Source organism: Elephantulus edwardii, unplaced genomic scaffold (assembly GCF_000299155.1).
Source record: "Elephantulus edwardii isolate Elephantulus edwardi_28Jun2011 unplaced genomic scaffold, EleEdw1.0 scaffold00003, whole genome shotgun sequence".
Taxonomy (NCBI): Eukaryota; Metazoa; Chordata; class Mammalia; order Macroscelidea; family Macroscelididae; genus Elephantulus; species Elephantulus edwardii.
In genome coordinates, this window is record NW_006399753.1 from 17,684,805 (window position 1) to 17,703,144 (window position 18,340).

Genomic DNA, 18,340 nt, shown 5'->3' on the forward strand with positions numbered 1-18,340 from the left:
TAATTGAGTCATTCCAACTAAATGTTCAGATGATAAAGCTTCGTCTCGTACTTTGGGCATGTCGCTAGGAGAGGTTATTCCTTAGGGAGGGTCATCATGCTTGGGAAGGTAGAAGGACAGCAGAAGAGAGGAAGACTCTGAACCGGGTGGATTGACACAGTGGCTGCAGCAGTGGGCTCAAGTGTGTCCAAGATGATGAGGATGCCAGAAGCTAGGACAGGGTTCAGAGTCGTCGTCGTTCACGGGGTCGTTAAGAGTACTAGCCTGGACCTCGGCTCCCATAAAGATTACAACTCAAGCTCATGCAGTCATCTCATAGCTGACACGTCATTGGATCTCCAAGGCTGTAAACCTCTCAAGAGGAGATTGCCTGTCTTTCTCCTGTGGAGCTGCTGGTGGATTCTAACCATCACAGAGAACTAACTCGTAACTCACCCTCCAGGGGTTTTTGAAGGCTGTAAATTGCATGGGAGAAGACTGCCCAGCTCTCTGCCACGGAGCAGCTGGTAGATTCGCACCAACTGCCTTTAATTTAGCGGAGAAACTTCTCACAGGCTGTGTAACCCGGAGCTCCCAGATTACAGCTCCCTATCAATATTGTAAGGGAGCTCTGGTGGCCTCGTGGGTAAGGAGTTGCATTGCCAACCCAAAGACACGTGCTACACATCCACCAGCTGCTGCATGAAGAAAGTTGGGCAATCTTCTCCCATGCAATTTGTTGTTGTTGTTGTTGTTGTGTATCATAGAGTTGGAACCTACCCATAGCTGACCCTCCAGAGGATTTTCAGCAGCCATTAATCGCACGGGAGGAGATTGCCCAGAGCAGCTGGTGGCCTCAAACTGTATTCCTTTGGGATTGCAGCACAGCTTCTTGCCACAGGGCCATCAAAGCTCCCACGCAGTTTACATCCTCCAGAACTCACCAGAGTGTCAGCTTTGAGTTGGTTACAACTCAGTGACACATAATAACAATAGCAACGTAAAGATTATAACACCAGCTAACAGCAACAGCTCATGGTAGCCATAGCTGCCACCATCAGGTCAAGAAAGGCCAAGGAGAACCTTGAGGATCGATTTCTTGACTAGAGGAGAATGACCTGTATGTGCTCATGAGCCAGGAAAGAGAAGCAGGAACTCACAGCCTCACTCCCCTGCCTCTTTGCAGCAAAGATGAAAGTTGTTTTGTGCTGTCGAGCAACAACCTAAATCAAGACACAGCCCTACTTATTGCCACCCTCGTCCGTTTGAATGCTTCCAGCAAGTTCCTGCATTCCTACCACCCCTGAAAGCCGTTTCCAAAAACATGGTTTCATTTAAGTTGACTAGTGGCTTGGCGCACGAAAGCCTGAAATCTGGGTCTGTGAGTCAAATTTAAACCTAATGCCTTAAATGAGGGGTGCACTGCTGCCAAGCCCCGGTGGCCCGGGGTTTGCGGGAGCGCCTGGCCCTTCCTCGGCTCTGCCGCTGGGTCTTTGCGTGAATTTGGCACTGCACACCCTCACTGGCCTTTTTCTAATGGAGGGTGACCTTTGCCACCTGGGTCTTAAAATTAATACTATCTTTCCCCACTGGGACAGAAAAGCTGAGACAGGAGAGGAGGAGGAGGCCAACCACGGCAGCAGGGAGGTGGGGAAATGAAAAAGAACAAAGCTGTGAATTCACCTGAGACAGACAGGAATGATTTCGAGTTGAGACCTGGCGGAATGTGGAGGGCATGGTGCAGGACCTCTGATGGGTACTGACTGGGCTGTTAATGATTTTTGAGGAGTAACTGTAAATGTCTCCGCAGTCTCGGTCATGACAGGCATGTAAGCAAGCAGGGTGAAGGCGCGGGTGTCAGCAGGAGTGGGGACACACTCACAGATGCAGAGGCATGACCACAGAAGTGGGGGGATGCTCCCACGAGTGTCCGATCATGTTGGAGCAGAGCCCTGTGTGACCCGTGTTAACATAACTCGTTACATCTGCCAAAATGCTATCTTCAAATAAAATCCCCTTCACGTGGGACACAGAGGCTGGGACTTCAACCTCTTTTTAGGGGACACAGATCAACTCATGGAGGTACTGTCTAGGAGAACAGATAGGAGAGCACTGAGGACAGGGTCTTGGAACAAGAATACCTATCATGAAGGGTGCCTGGGGTTTGGTTTGGCAGAGTCAGATGGAAAGCTTTTCAAGGGCAAATGGTATGAGCAGAAGCTTGAATAATGGGCAAGGAGAGGCTTGATGGTGAGCCCAGGGCTGACAGTGATGTGACATTCAAACTCCCAATATTGCAGGGTGGAGATGGGGTTGCTGGGGTAGAGCGGAGCCCCTGCTGAACAGAACCAAGGGTCAAACAGCTCAGACTGATGCATCAGGAAGTAGAGCACCATTGTAAGCACCAGAGATCTGGGATGGATGGAACACAGGCAAGTTTCTCGTGGCTGAGAGAGAATATAATTCGTTTGTGTAAACTTGGCTATCCTTCGGATTTTAACTCCCTGAGTTAGTGAGATGTTTCACTTGCAAATAATATTTACCCAATCTTGACATGCCTGTGGATTATTAATGTGGTTGAAAATGTTCCCCCGTCCAACTTGTCAGTGTTCAAGCTCAAAGTCAGGACAAAACCTTCCAGGTTTCTAATCTGTGTTACCACTGAATAAATAAGGGCCTTGGAAACACATGCGCTCGGTGCAGGCCAAGGCGCTGCTAAATGTAACTGAAGGTTTTGCTGCAAAAGACAGTCTTCCTGTGGAAACCTAATTTGAGTACTGAGCTTATGAGAAATGGTAGGGGTCTAGGGCCCCAGGGGATGGTCTCCAGTCAGCTGAAGACTTTGGGCTGTGGAGCCCAGTGATATAGGAGATGGAGGAATTTGACAGTATTCTCTGTGAGACAGAGGAAGTGCCTTAATGAGTTGCCTGTTGACCTGTTGACCTGCTAACTCAAGGTCCTGGATTAAATCCACCCATCACCCTGCAGAACAGAGATTAAGCCATTTGCTCCCATCAAGATTTACAGCCTAGAAAACCTAGTGGACACCTAGTGCAGGGTGTCAAAGAGTTAGGAACAACTGGAAGCAAGGAGTTGGGTGATAATTTCTAAGTAAGAGGGCAAGGAGCCACCGTGGGGTAGTGTGCTGCATGTCAGGCTGCAAACTGAAAGGTAAGCAGTTCAAATCCACCAGACTGTGTGAGAGAAAGAAATCTCGTCCTGTAAAGATTCCCAGCCTCAGACACTTGATGGAAGGTCACTATGAGTTAATCCATTTGAAAGCAGTAAAAAAAAAGGGTATAAAAATAGATAAAACAAAGCCACTTGGGGTTTTAAGCAGAGAGATACAATTTGTTGTTGTTGTTGTTGTTGTTGTTACATGCTGTTGAGTCAGAAGTGGCCATAGTTGACCTTCCTGCAGGTTTTCAGAGGCTGTAAATCACACAGGAGACTGCCCATCTTTCTCCTGTGGAGCAGCTGGTAGATTTGAACCACCCACCTTTAAATTAGCAGCACAGCTCTTTACCCACCAGGCCACCAGAAGTGTGACAGATGGTTAAATGCTTGATGACTGGCTCAAACAGTGGTGGTTTGAAGCCACCTGGAAAGCTCCTTGGAAGACAAGCCAGGCAATCTCCTTCCAAAAGGCCTTGCGGCCTACAAAGCACTGCTAGCCTGCACACGTGGGATCGCTGTTGGTCCAAAGCAGCTCACTGGCAGCTAACAACTCCAGTGAAGTGAACGGATGTATTTTTTAAAATGTAAAAGCTAGGACGAAGAGAAGAGAAGTGAGAAACCCTGCTTCTTTTATCCAGGTATAGTGAGATAGGAGGAAATCTCTTCCTGTTTTCTTTCGTCTTCCATCTTCCACTCAGACTGTGGTTGATATTCTTTCCAAGACTTGCTAGAGAACAGTGCTTGCAATGAGATTTTTCTCCTCCTCAAAATCAAAAGCTAACACGAGGCAGAACTGAAGGCAGGATGTGGCTTCAGCCTGCGGTGACCACTGTCCCTTCCTCCGGGTGCCGAGAGGGACTCCAGTTACAGTGCAGGCTAACAGTACCACGTGTGGCACCGGATCCCACAGAATCCAGAAGGAACTGCGAGCTTTCCTCCCTCGCCCCCTCCACCTCCGGCCCCTCCTTCAGCACACCACAGATTACTGGCACCTGAGCTAAAATTTGCTCAGCAGAAAACAGCCATTTCCAAACAAGACATTTTCCTCCGCTCTCCTTTTTTCGCTGTGGCTAGGTGTAAAGAATCCAGTTGGCGGTCTTCTTAGTAAACACATTGCTAGAGACAAGGCCTGTTTCAGCAGACACACAGCTCTCTTAACACAGAAGTAAAACACGTACAGTCTGCCCTCTTCACGACTCTTCCACACAGTCCAACGTCCTGGTCCTGCTGTCAAGTACCATCATGTCCACTACGACTCAGAGTGACCCTGTGAATAGCAGATGGAAACCTTACCCTTTCCCGAGCCATCCTCATAATCTCCGCTGTCACTCTGTCAGTCCGTCTTGTTTAAGCAGGGGTCTTCCTCTCTTTCTCTAACCCTCCATCTTTCCAGCGTGATGTCTTTTTCTAAGGACTGGCCTTGTCTGACAACATGTTCTAAGTTTGTGTAACTGTAGAGCTCTATTGATATGAAAATTAGACTTAAATGGTTTACCAAATCCCTTTATTGTTGTTTTTGTGGGTTTTGAAGAGGTTTTTTTGTATTGTTTGTCTCAGACTAAACATGCTACCAGCACATTCTGCATCTGATTCTCTCATAATGTTAAAAACTGATTCCCTATCACAGGGTAATAGTCATGTAAACATTTCCAGGCTCTGTTTCCCCAGAGCCTAAACAGTACATGGTCTTGCTGCGTTTTTATAGAGCAAGCATTTTTATAAAATTGGACTTCATGGGAGAGGTAACTATACCAAGACATAAACCATACCAACATTAACTCTTATCAAGTTATAGACGGCTATTAGTTATATGACAAATGTAATAAAAATGACACAGAGGAGTACTAAAGTCTGAAATCATGTAAGTGCTTGGTTGAGGATGCATAAAATTGAAATACAGTGGCTCTAAAAAGCAGCTTGGGAAAGGAGGGAGAAGGGAGTAAAAATGAATCGTTTCTACAGATTTATTTCCAAAAAGAAAAAGGCCTCCTGGTGGCAAAATGGTTAAGGCATTTGACTACAAGCTGAAAGGTTGGCGGTTCAAAGCTGCCAGTCACTCAGTGGGGGAAAGATGTGGCAGACTGCGTCTGTAAAGATTACAGTCTAGAAAATCCTGTGGCATCGTCCTACTCTGTTCTTCAGGGTCTCTGTCAAATGAGATCAATTCAGTGGCCATGGGCTTGATTTGGGTTATTTTTGTTTGGGAAGATTTTTAAAGTAGCTGGTAATTTACCATTCCGTCTATGATGATCATCTTACCAAAGAGCATTCTCTCTACTACAGTATGTTGTGTTGTTTGATGCCGTCGAGCCGTAGATGACTCATAGCAACCCTATGAACAAACGGCCTGAGCATTGTTCATACATAGAGTTTCCGGAGGCAAGCCGTTTTGGAAGTGGATGCCGCTCCTGCTTCCAGGTTTGTTTTAGTCAGGAAGCTCCAGCCAACACTGTCCACCATGGGTACCCATTACCACGATTGGCATATCACTGTCACAGTCTTCAGCATCACAAGAGTTACCTCTGTACAGCAACACACAGACCAGTGCTATACCACCTAGAAGAATGTTTGACATTCTTTAGAGAGGGAATATTTTACCTCGCCAGCCAGCAACAGAAGGGGAGAACTCCCTGTCATTGGAGGCAATCAAGCAGAGGCTGTCTGAGCTAGACCCACCTGTGGAAGGGGAGCACTAAGGTTTGAGATTCACTGAGCGTGCAGAAGGTTCAAAGACATAGGCTTGAGCAGGGTATCGATAAATGGATGCTTTTCTGCATAAGGGCAGAAAGAACAGCTCCCAGAACCAGAACAAGACAAGCAAAGTAAACTGAGGAAATCAACTCTTACCCAAGGGCAGAGGTTATGTCCTGGAAATATCTCTCAGCCAGAGAGGGGCCGGAGATCACAGGTCCCCTTTCTCCCAGGCCTCTGGCCCCACTTTCTGAGCCTGCTCCCCGTCAGGGCCAGTATAGTTCACGATAATAATTTCTTGAGCATATTCTTTGTGCCAGGCACCTCCTGAGTGCATTCCAACACCTCCAGCACTCAGCAACTCTAAAGTAAGTACTATTCTGCATATTTGACAGATGGAATAACTGAGACAGGCAGTCTAGCTCTGGAACCCACTCACTCTTGGATAATACAGGCCAGAGGTTAGCAAACTATGGCCCAAAGGCCAAATCGGATTCTCCATCTGTTTTTGTACATAAAGTTTAATTGTAACACAGCCATGCCCACTTATTTACTTCTTGTCTCTTTTTGCTGTTGTACTACAGAGGCAAAACTGAAAGCTGAAACAAACGATTGTATGGTTCACAACAGCATTACTATCTAATCTTTTACAGAAAAAGCTTACTGACTCCTGGTAAACTCCACTGAGAGACTGGGGGTTGGAATACCACTAGTTGTTGTTGAGTTGATTCCAGTTCATGCCAACAGCATGTGCATCAAAGGGGAGCTGTGCTCCCTGGGATTTTCAATGGCTGGTTTCTCAGAAGTAGCTCTCTGTCCTTTCTAGTTGGTGTTTACCGTCGATCCTCAAATATTTGTCATTTAACTCTCATCACAACCCTGTGAAGTATGTTGTCTTTTCACTTTAGAAGTGAAGAGACTGAGATTTCAAAAAGGTCACACGTACACCAGAGACTAAGCTGCAAACTCTGTGAGTCTGGGGACCCAGTGTCCTCATCACCTGTCACAAGCCAGGACAGTGGGGACACTCAGTGACCATCTCTAAATGAATGACAGTTGGAAAGGTCACCCGGCTGGAGAATCCACGTCTCCTCCTCTTCTGGCTCTTTCTCCTGACCCCACAGTTGCCTGGCAGTGAGAAGAGGGGCTGTTCCTCGTGATGCAGTTACGCACACTGAGATGGCCTGACGTGTCATTGGATTGACAAATTGTTGCTGCATTTTTCCCCCCTGCCTCTTCCTCCTTCTTAGTCACAGCAAAAATTTCAGTTCAGACCCAAGGACTTTGGTGACCCCCTCAAATGCACAGTCACAGCCAAGTGTTCTCTAGCCCTTGTGATTGGTGCATTTTTAGACCAGATGAAAACAGACACCCTCATGTGATGGTGGTCACATGGGACCTGGTTTGGGGATGGGTTTCATGCTCCCTCCTCCCAGGCCTTTGAGCCTCCTCCCACCCGCTGGTGAGTCACCATGCAGAGCTCAGAGCCGCTGGAGGCTTTGTTTTCTTTCATCCCGCTTTGTGAGAGGCTTGGAGTATTAATAGCTCCTGGCCTTGGCCTCCTGACTCTCTCGCTGTTGATCAGGGAGATAGATGGATGGTTTGGCAAAGCCCTTTCGGCTGTTTCTCTCTGCTCTCCTGACTGTCATGTGCTGGTTGGTGGCGGAGCTGATCCAGAGAGGCAGGGGCGGCATCCTGTGAGGTCATCACCTGTGAGCGTACCCTCAGCCTCTCAGGCACCCAGCCTAGCTGACTCCTAACCTTGGGCCCTAGAACAAATGGTGACTAGTGAGGCTTAGCTTTTTCTCACTTCCTCCCATTCAGACAACCATGTCTCTCTCTGCTTGTGTGAGAGATGCTTAAACCACACAGGAAATGGTTCTGAATTGGTTTTGTTTTCTAATGTCAAGTCACATTTTTTTTTTCCCCCTGTGTCTGAAACTGTTGAGGCTGGATGAACCCCTGACACTATTGTTCTGAGCTAATCTTTAAACCTTAAACTAAAACTACTGTTTGCCAAACAATAGTTTCATTTAAATAAGGTAATAGTTTAATCTAAGCAGTAAAGAGTATTGTGCCGTGAGCATTGTGCTTTTTAGAAGATCTACCCCCCAAAAAAACCCTCCTTGTCATGCAGCAAATTTCAACCCAAGGTAACGCTCCATCAAATTTCCAAGACAGTAAATCTTTAAGGGAAGAGGTTTACCCTTCTTTCTCCCATGCAGCGCCTGGCAGATTCGAACAGTTGACCCTGCAGTTAACAGCCTATCAAATGAAAAACAGGAACCTGAAGAGTCAGATAGAAGTCCTGATGGGCAGCAGGTTTATGTTAATGAGGGATGAACAGGTTGGAAAAGGAGAGTGAGAAGGTAGCAAAACTTGAAGAGTGTAAACCAAAATCACGGAATTGTACGTACAGACATTGTTCAATTGGTGTTTCGCTATGTATATATTCAACAGTAAAAAAAAAAGTCCAAGAAGTTCTAAATCTATAAGAGGTTTACAGCCTCCTAGAGGGCTCCACGGGAAGAGCCTTTTTAAACTTATGCCTTGGAAACAGACGTTCTGAATTGCAGGGGCTTTGATGCAGCAATTCCTAGACTCCACATCTCAACTTTTTACCATTTCATTTCACTGATTTACTTGGGGGTTTTGGTCATGGGCCAGTACCCAGTACAATGCCATATGGAAACTCAGTGGATTGTTTTGAGTCAGAACTGACTCCATGACAGTGGATGGGGTTGAGTTTGATAAGACATGAAGTGTCCCCATTTTCTTTCCTGTGTTGAGGACATTGTTGGATCCCTTTTCAAGTGTTGGATAGTTGGTAATGTTGTAGCCTTTGGGGCCTCTTTTTGCTCATCTGTAAAGTGGGTAGAATAAGATGGTCTCTAAAATCGAAAGCTTTCTTTTTCAACAGCATATTCTTCAGTTGTTTTGTTGGGTTTTTTTAATCTTGCCACATAACAGAATGGAAGAAAGATTAGCTTAAGAAGACACCAACCTAATTTATTATCGTTATTTCTTTTCATTTGGGAATGGGGAAGGGTAGTAGGTGAGAGATAGGCTGCTTTAAATAAACAAAACTCAAACTCATTACTGTTAAGTCAAGACCAACTCAGAGCTGACCCTCCAGCAAGTTTTCAGAGGCTGCAAATTGTACAAGAGAGAAGACTGCCTCTCCTTCTCCCAAGGACCAACTGGTGGATTCGAACCACCTGCGGCACAACTCCTTACCCATTAAGCCACTAGAGCTCCCTTCTTAAACTGATCTTTAGACAGCACCTGATTCATTGAAGCACTGTGTTCCTGGTGTGTGTGCATCCCATCAACGTTCACAACAGCCTTGGGTACTTGCAGTGTAAATACAAAGAGACTGGGGCATAAGCAATGGAGTTTTCCATAGCCACAAAACCAGTAAGTGGTTAAATCAGACTTGCATTTAAGCCAAAGAGCTACAAGAACCTGAACCCTTAGCCACCGTGATTCTTTAAGAGGTGAGGATGACGAAGTTTCATCTCACATACTTGCATCATGTTAGGAGGGGCCAGTCCTTGGGGGGGGGGGAAAGACCTCATGCTTGGAAAGGTGGAAGGTCAGCAAAAGAGAAGGTGACCTTCAGTGAGATGGGCTGACACAGTGGGCTCCAGTATATCAAACATGATGAGGGTGGTCCAGGATAGACCAGAGTTCTTAGGGTCGCTATGAGTCGACTCAGTGACACTTAACAACAGTGACAACTAGAAATATGTACATACACTCAACTCACTGCTATTGAGTCTGAACCAAATCATAGCTGCCCCTCCATTGGATTTCCTAAGCTGTAAATTACATGGGAAGAGATGCCCATCTATCTCCCTTGGAGCTGCAAACCAGTTGACATCAAGTTGACCGGTTCCAACTCCTGACAAAGCACCATATGTCCTAGCAGAGCAGTATTCCATAGGATTTCCAGTGGTTTTTCCAAAATCACCAGACCTTTATTCCAGGGTGCTTCTGGATAGACTCAAACCTCCAACCTTTTAAACACTTGTAGCGTCCAATGACTCCAGATATACTGTATGCTTCCTTGAATGGCCTCTCTCTCTCTGCAATTGGATTTTTCTCCAGAAAGTGCAGAAAAGGGAGTCTAATTATTAGACATATTTACTGAATGTAGTACGTGAACGTTCTGTGGATAAGCCTGGCACTTCACTGCCGAGTTTGAGCTGGTTGGTGCCTTGGGAGCAGGCAGTGCCAAAGGTAAAGAGGTTCATGTGGGGGCAGAGGACTCACTGCTGGGGGTGATTATGCAGAAGTCAAACATTTCCCAGGTCATCTGAGGTTCTCTTCCCTTCAGAGTATGTCAGTCCCCCTTGCCTAAAGTAGGACAAGTGGAATATTTAACTGAAGCCAGACTCTTTATGTTGCAAGGGGGGGGTGGGGGGAGCACGAAACAGCCTGCTTCCTGGGTTTTGAATTATGCTCATTCACCCCTTCAAGTTGAGCACCTGCTTTTTCTTGCTCTGGGGTTCTGCTTGCCTTTATCTCCCCCCACCACCACCTGCCAACACCCCTCCCAGCCTGTATCTACAGGTCATGTGACGCACAAGTGAAGATTAGAAGGGAGAAATGTCTCTGTATTCTAAACCTGGAAACTTCTATTTTTATCCACAGCTGTTAGAACTGATAGCGAAGTCTCAGCTCACCTCCCTGAGTGGCATCGCCCAAAAGAACTTCATGAACATTTTGGAAAAAGTGGTATTAAAAGGTGAACCTTATCTCTTGCTCTTTCACCCCTTTTTCTAGGCAGACGGACGGGATTCCAGTCATCCAATAGTGTGGACATGGCATTTGGTTAAAAAGCATGGGAGTGGGTGGGATGGAATAACTCCAGATGCATTTCAGGGGTGCCAGATCCCAATTCAGAACGTGGTGCCCAGAGCATGGGACTGTCCCCCTCTTGTTCCTGCACTGGGGTCGGTCACCTGCCCTGCTGTGAGTCTCCCAAGCTTCACACTATAGGAGCATCCACCAGCCTTGGTTTCTGAGCCTCGAGATTTCAAATTCCAAGAAACTCAAGCTGTGTAGAAGGCAGGAGAGATTCTCAGACTCTTCAAACTAGAAAGAACCTTGTGTCTCTGGTTCAACCGAGTCATTATACCAAGGGGAAACCGAGGCTCATGATAGAAAGAGGTCTGCCCATGATCTCATAGAATCAGGCCAACTGGACTAGAACCCTGTCTCCAGGCCCCAGTTGCAGGTCCCCCCCCCCCAGCTTGCAGCATTCAGATCAGGTGAGCCACCAGTGCTGGTGGAACAATGACACAGACTGAGGCTCTAGAGAAAGTGGGGAGAGAGAACAAAGAGGGACCCAGATAATGGACACTCCAGCCATGGACAAGTGCAGGAGCTCAGCCAACTCTCTAATAAATATCTGAGAGAAAGAGAACCATGTCCCCAGAGTCAGAGCCCAGGGCACACACACAGAATGGAAATGAAGAAAAGCCCACCTGAAAACTGCAGTGTCTTCCAGCATCTCGACATTCTTTTGTTTTGTTTGTTTTGTTTTCCTTGCTCACCCTAGTCCTTGAAGACCAGCAAAACATCCGGCTCATAAGAGAACTACTGCAGACTCTCTACACGTCTCTCTGCACGCTGGTCCAGAGAGTTGGCAAGTCTGTGCTGGTTGGGAACATCAACATGTGGGTGTATCGGATGGAGACGATTCTCCACTGGCAGCAGCAGCTGAACAACATCCAGATCACACGGGTGAGCGGCCTCCAAGTCTCCTTCCAAAGGGACACGATCCATCCAGTCCCCAGAGAGGAGCCGGCACTTCCCCAGAGCTTTAATGTCCCTGGAATGATGAGAAACCAGGACTGTTCTGGTCTGATGATGCTCTGTTTGGGTGGTCAGAGTGGTGTGGGACGCTTCCAGATAAAGAAAGGATGCAAAAGAAAAGTAGGATCAAAGTATATATAGGGTTGGGACATCATGGGAGTGTTGAAACCTTAGCATTTGGGACCATGCTGACTGTACTACTAAATTTTTTTTTCCTGGGTTTTTTTCTTTCCTTTACTCAAACCAAATCAAACCCATTGCCATCAAGTCAGCTGTGACTCCTAGCAACCGTGCAAGGGAACTCTGGCGACTCAGTGGTCAGGAGTTGCACTGCTAATCCAGAGGCTTACAATTCAAACTGACCAGCCGCTTCATGAGAGGAAAATGGTCACTCTCCTCCCATGTGATTTACTGTCCTGATGACCCCCTGGAGGTCAACAGTGATTCTGTTCCAGTAGGACAGAGTCAAACTGTCATATAGGGTTTCCAAGGCTGTGGATCTTTCCAGAAGAATACTGCCACATCTTTCTCCCTCTGAGTGGCTGCTGGTGAGCTCGAACCACCCAGCAGTTGAGTACCTTAACCACTGCACCACCAGGGAACCTCACAGCAATCCTATGGAATGAGTGGAATTGCCTCTTCATTTTCTAGGCTCATCTTTATAGGACTAAGCAACAGGCCAGGACTTTTCTCCTGGAGAGCACTGGTGGGTTTGAACCACTGACTTTTAGGTTACTTCACCATTACACTAGCAGAGACCCTTTCTACCTTCAGCAGGCTGTCTCAAATACAATACAGCTGGCGTGGTCATGGCTTAGAGAACTGGTACCAGCATATCCAGATTCTAGTTCTACTTTCTGGTCCTTGTGACAGAGGGAACCTTTGACTAACAAGCCTGTGAATGCATATGGAGGAAAGAGATAAGCAGGTCAGACTCAAAGCAAAATCAAGGAAACAGCACAACCCAGGATTCTCAGCTAAGCAACACTGTCTCTATCAGCACTGTTGGGCTTCCTGCACACGCTGTTGTCTTAGGGAGCAGGGAAAGGAAGGCCAACCAAAAAAAAATTGAGAAAGATTCTGGTGCAGTCGCGACAGGCTCACTGACAGACAGCTGCTCTTGGACGGCTCACTTAGCACCTGCCTCCCGTATCTAATCTCCAGTGGTTTCCAGACGGGCTGATAATACCCAGGCAGAGGCCACTAGAAGTCCTTTGACCGCTTTTAAATCCTTTTTCTTTTACTAGATAGACTTCAAAATGAGTGTCCTGAAGTTTCAGATTAGTAACGTCTCTTGTGCCTTTGTTTTTTAAACCTCGAATCAGAGGAAACAGTGGACTTTCTTGCAGTCACGGGGCCTACGTTCGGGTCCCCTTCTTCCTATTAACTGCTCCGCATGCATGCACCCACACACGCGCGCGCACACACACACCCCCAGCAGGCTCTGAAGGTGTGCCCTGGTGATTCAGTTTATTTGAAGAGAATGAGTGTTGGCAGTGAACACTTGTCTGATTTACCCATACAATGCACTCAGTTCCATCTTTCATGTGTGGGCATAGTTTATACATGTGAATTTGAGACCCAGGTTCCCAGTTTATCTCTCATGAAAAGTCCGCTGACACTTCCTACAAGATTTCAGCCTTTCCCTGATTTTTATATTTACCGTCTTCCTCAAGGCCAACAAAGAAGCAGCCAGTCAGCGATAGAAACAGTCAAGCCCCATTTGTTCCAAAGCCACCCTCCTTTTAGCCTCTTGGCATATGCATTTAGATGGTCAGACTTCCCTCCGCTCTCCTCTCTGGCCCCCTGGTCACACCTGCCCCCAAATCTTGAACTTGCACACTGTCCCCGTTAGCTGGTCCACAAACACTGTTAACAAGTGGCCACTATCGAGGTTGTTCCCCTATAATGCTGTGGGACTAGGTTGGGGGCACACACCACAAAGACTGTCCTAGTATTTAGGGCCAGAAGCATTAGACTCCTTCTTCCTAAAATGGCAAGGCTTTCTTAACTTCAGTGGCTTCCAGATTTTTTTTTAAATCCAGATGTCTTCCAACTTTTCATCCTGTGATCCAGCATTTTCTAAACCCTTTTAATCCAATAAAATCCCATGCAATAAGGATTCGACACTGAAGCCGTCCCAGGCCCTGGCTCGCAGCTCCCCCTCCAAGCTGGCCTTTGCTGCGTGTGCTCTAAGCTCCCAGAGTTCTCCTGCCTTGGGGCCGTTAGGCTTGCTGTTCCCTCTGCTCACCCTGCAAACATCTCTCCACTCACGTGTGCACTGTTGGCTGCTTCACTCCGAGACACCACCCAAATGACACCTCCCCACAGCCTCCCTCACCATCCAGTCTCATGTCTCATGAAGTCATTATCACAGCACCTGCAGAGCACCTGGTATGATCTGAAGTCGCCTCTGAGGTGTAGTCACTTCACTGTAACCATCCCACTGGCTTATTCAATCTTTAAGGACAAGGAGGCTACCCATCGCACGCCCTGCTCTGTCCCCAGAACCTAGTACAGAATACTAGTCAGCCTTGCGTTTTACTTTAATGAATGTTTGAAGGTGAGCCCACTCACACTGCGCACCTAAAGTACTTGTTTCATGTCCAGAGGCTCACAATTGGCAAGTATTGCCCTGACTTATGGATGGCCAGAATCTGGTCATGGCTAAGTGCTGGACTGCTAGCCAAAGGGTCGGCAGTCTCCTCTCGTGCAACGTCCGTGGAAGGCGGCTCCGAGTCAGAAGCTGAATTGCGGCATACGTGTTTTAGAGGCTAAGTACTGAGGAGCTTTGGTAGCACTGTGGTTAAAACTCCAGGGTGCTAAGTGAGAGGCTGGCAGTTCAAACACCTATGGTTGTATGGTGTAGTGCATTACATTGTGCTGCTAACAGAAAGGTTGTTGGTTCAAGCCCACGAGGCACTCTGAGGGAAGAAGATGCTCCAATTAAGATTTCCAGCCACAAAGCCAAGGCCATGAGTTGGTAGCAGTGGGGGGTGGGCTGGTGGCCTGTGAGTTGTAGTTCAGGGATTAATCTCAGGTCTGTGTCCATGGGCTTTTGACTATGACGAATGACTCCTTGAACTGTTCTCCCTCCCAGCACTCCTCAGCTCTGGGCTATATTCTTTTGAGAGCAGCATAGGCATTCAGTGAGCCTTTTACACAAAGGTTCACCCTTCCCAAGGAAAGAAGGAACCAGAGAGAGGACTCAGTTACTTCACTCTTATCATATATTAAAACTTATCTTTAAAAAAAAAGCCAGATGCTCTGCTGAAGAAGGAGGGACAATCTCCTCCTGAACCTGTCAGATCTACTTTGACAGCACACCACAAAAAATTATAAATAACAATTTTTTTTAAAAAGCAACAAACTTACTCTTTAGCAGTTTGATCAAATGGGGGAAAAATTTTAAAAAGGATATATGGCATGGAAATATTGACATTTATAGCATGTGCCTGGGTTCTAGCAAAATCTTAAAAGATCATTGTATGTCCCTTCAAAATGTCCCTATCTAATTCCATAGAGGCAATTTTTATTAGCATGAATGATTAGTATAGTAAAGGATGGGGCTGTTGCTGTTACGTGCTGTCAAGTCTGGACCAACTCCAGCTGAACCGGCAGTGGTTTTGCAGAGGCTTTATAATCACACACGAGGACATTGCCCACCTTTTTTCCTCGGAGCAGCTCGTGGATTCCAACTGCCTGCCTTTGGGTTTGCAGCACAACTCCATACCCACTCAGCCACCAGAGCCTAGTAGAAAAACTCAAGCATTTGTAGAAAAGAACACTAGATGTACATCCCAGCACTGGGTGGGAGGTAGCATTTGGAAGTGCGTTGAAGAGTATGGGGACATCGCTGGATTTTACTCGAATGCTCATTTAGAGGAGGAATAAGGATGGTCTCTTCTTTTACTTTTTTTTATTAGTATTTTTATCATTTGTATACACTGTGTTTCATTCATTCATGGTGTTCCACACAGTCTTTCATTTGCATTTTACTCATTTATCTTGCAGGGAGTGTTTCCCCCTTACAGTCAACCCACCAGCAACTACATTTGTGAAAATATATAAACCAGCTACTTCATGTCTCCTGCCCTGTTATCCCCCCTTTTAGATTGCCAGTTGTTGGCTTGCCTACTCCTATGAGACCGGTATCCTGAGGGTTTAAACAAGCATGTCCTTTTTTTTTTAAGGATCCTCTCTGTTTGACTTGAACAGAGCACTCAGGCAGTTAACTGTTGTTCTGGAGGCCAGGCTCAGCATGGGGTCTGGGCGAGGAGTTTGGAAAAGTTCAGGTTTGTGAATTTGACAGCGCTGGTCTCCGCCAAGCGGGCCTGCCTTTAATGGGAGTTAATAGAATAATCGGCCTGAGAGTTTTAACCAAAAAAGTAGATGCTTTGAAGTGCTTGAAACAAAAAAGAGAAATCTCATGGCAGTTTTATTAGCTCGGATGACCGGCAGCAGATAATAAACGACAAAGAAGTCTCGGGCCTGCGGCCGTCTGGCAGACTCTGGAATTGAAAGTCCAGGATCGAAAGTCCAGCCAGATGGCCTGAGGTGGAAGCGTTGTTGTTGCTTATGGGGGCTGTTGAGTCAATTCCCACTCACAGGGACCCCATGGGACAGGGCAGTACTAGCCCTGGGAGGTTTATGGTTATCGTCTTTGCAGGAGCAAATCACCAGTCATTCTCTCAAGGAGCCGCTGGGTGGGGAACAGCTGATTGTTCACTGTTGCCGCCCACCCCCCAGCGCTCCTTACAGTATGCAATTCACTGCCGTCTAGTCAACTCACAGCGACCCTCCAACAGGTTTTTGAGGCTATAAATCACACCACTGGTGGCCTAGTGGTAAGGAACGGAACTGCAACCCAAAAGCCTGCAGTTCAAGTTCACCAGCTGCTTTGTGAGAGAAAGATGGGCAGTCTCCTCCTATGCGACTTTGTTGTTGTTGTGTTGTGAAGTGCCGTCGAGTTATAGACGACTCACAGTGACCCTATGAACAAAAGACCTGAACACTTGAATAACTTTGGTCGTTTCTCCACGTTCATAGAGTTTCCGGAGGCAAGCCATTTCGGAAGTGGATGCCACTCCTGCTTCCAAATTCTATGCCATTATACTGCCTCTGAAATCCCGCTGGAAGGGCAGCTGTGAGTCAGTGCTGATGCAGTAGTTTACAGCAGCAAGAAGAAATCATCTGTCATTCTGCCTTGGAGCCGCTGGTGGATTTGAACCACCGGAGAGGCACCATCTTTGGTTAGCAGTGAACTCCCTATGGACCGGCCCCCAGGGCACTCTTCAAGGCAGCATCAACTGTCTGGTCAGACGCTGGTGGTGAAGTAGGAACTCAGGCCTCTCCAAGTTCAGTCATTACAGCAGGGAGGGAGGGAGGGATCTTAAGTCTTCTGAAACTGCTCATTTTGCACAAGGAGAAACTGAGTCCCAGCCTTGTGTTGCTTGCCCTTCCACATCGCCTCCAGTGGAAAGGGAGGGTGCAGCCATATCTCGGGGGTGGTCTCTCCAGGTGAATGGCTCTTACTTCTGCACACCCCTCAACTCCTCCCCTTCCTTCTCTTGTAGCCTGCCTTCAAAGGCCTCACCTTCACCGACCTGCCCTTGTGTTTACAACTGAACATCATGCAGAGGCTCAGTGACGGCCGGGATCTGGTGAGCCTGGGCCAGGCGGCCCCGGACCTGCACACGCTCAGCGAGGACCGGCAGCTGTGGAAGAGGCTGTGCCAGTACCACTTCTCCGAGCGGCAGGTGGGTGGGCAGTGCCCTCCGTGCCCGCTCCCCTCCCCGCCTTAACCTGCAAGCTTCCTGAGCGTCCTTCCAGAACAAGTGAAGTGGGTACCTGCTCTGCTGGTTTAACTGACAAATGACAGTCCACAGAGTTCCTAAATAATCAAAGAGGGTAGTGTGTGGGGGATTTTATAAAATAAAAAAAAAACCCAAACCAAAAATAGAACACAACCATATTCACATTTCATAACTTGAAAAAAAAAATACATTGGCACCAGGCCCTTTTCCCTGTAACAAAATCGCTTACTCTTTATGGAACTTTGCAGTGAAAGTACTTCTGCAGACCCTGCTTCCCTTTATTCTGACAGCCGAGTGACAGGAGAAGCCGCCATGTCCACGTTAACCAGATGAAGAGACCACAGATGGCTGAGATACATCCAAACTGTCAAGCTGCTCTCAGGGCAAGGGAACTAACCTTGACATTGAACTTGGCCCTTGTGACACCAACCTTAGGCTTGTTTCCATTTATCATGATGCCTCAGAGGTGGTTTTGGTTTGAGCTGGGTTTCTCCCCCCTCCCCAGCCTCTTTATTTAGATATGTTACTTCCACAAGTTGTTTTCATGAAGCTGCTAATAGTTAGACATAAACTAGAACCACAGTGCCAAGCAGTGACTCCCTCTCTTTGGAAATACTCTTGTCTATAGCAGAGAAAAGACTGAAATTGCTAACTGAGGTCATCTCACCCTTCAAGGAGTAGGCGTCACTAATAAGATGTCACCAGCTACCTCTTACTTTTAAAGACTGGTTTCAAACTACTGATTAACTGGAGAGAACCAAGAAGGTAGTTCTGTATGTCTTGACTGGGTTTTTTTCCCCTGCTATAGAGGGACCTGATTGTCAGTTGGGGCATCAGAGTCAATGAGACAGGCT

The 18,340-nt window shown here is 47.0% G+C and overlaps 1 protein-coding gene across 3 annotated transcripts in view; it reads left to right on the forward strand.

Annotated features, from left to right (window-relative positions):
- FBXO32 (F-box protein 32) overlaps positions 1-18,340 on the forward strand; it is a 34,212-nt gene that overhangs the window by 14,518 nt on the left and 1,354 nt on the right. For 2 of the 3 annotated variants that reach the window (XM_006879309.1, XM_006879310.1), the window contains 3 exons: positions 10,504-10,597; positions 11,414-11,598; positions 17,247-17,429. In XM_006879309.1, coding sequence (XP_006879371.1) covers positions 10,504-10,597; positions 11,414-11,598; positions 17,247-17,429 — 462 coding nt within the window. The remainder of the gene's footprint in view (positions 1-10,503; positions 10,598-11,413; positions 11,599-17,246; positions 17,430-18,340) is intronic. The other variant, XM_006879311.1, reaches the window with a different exon arrangement.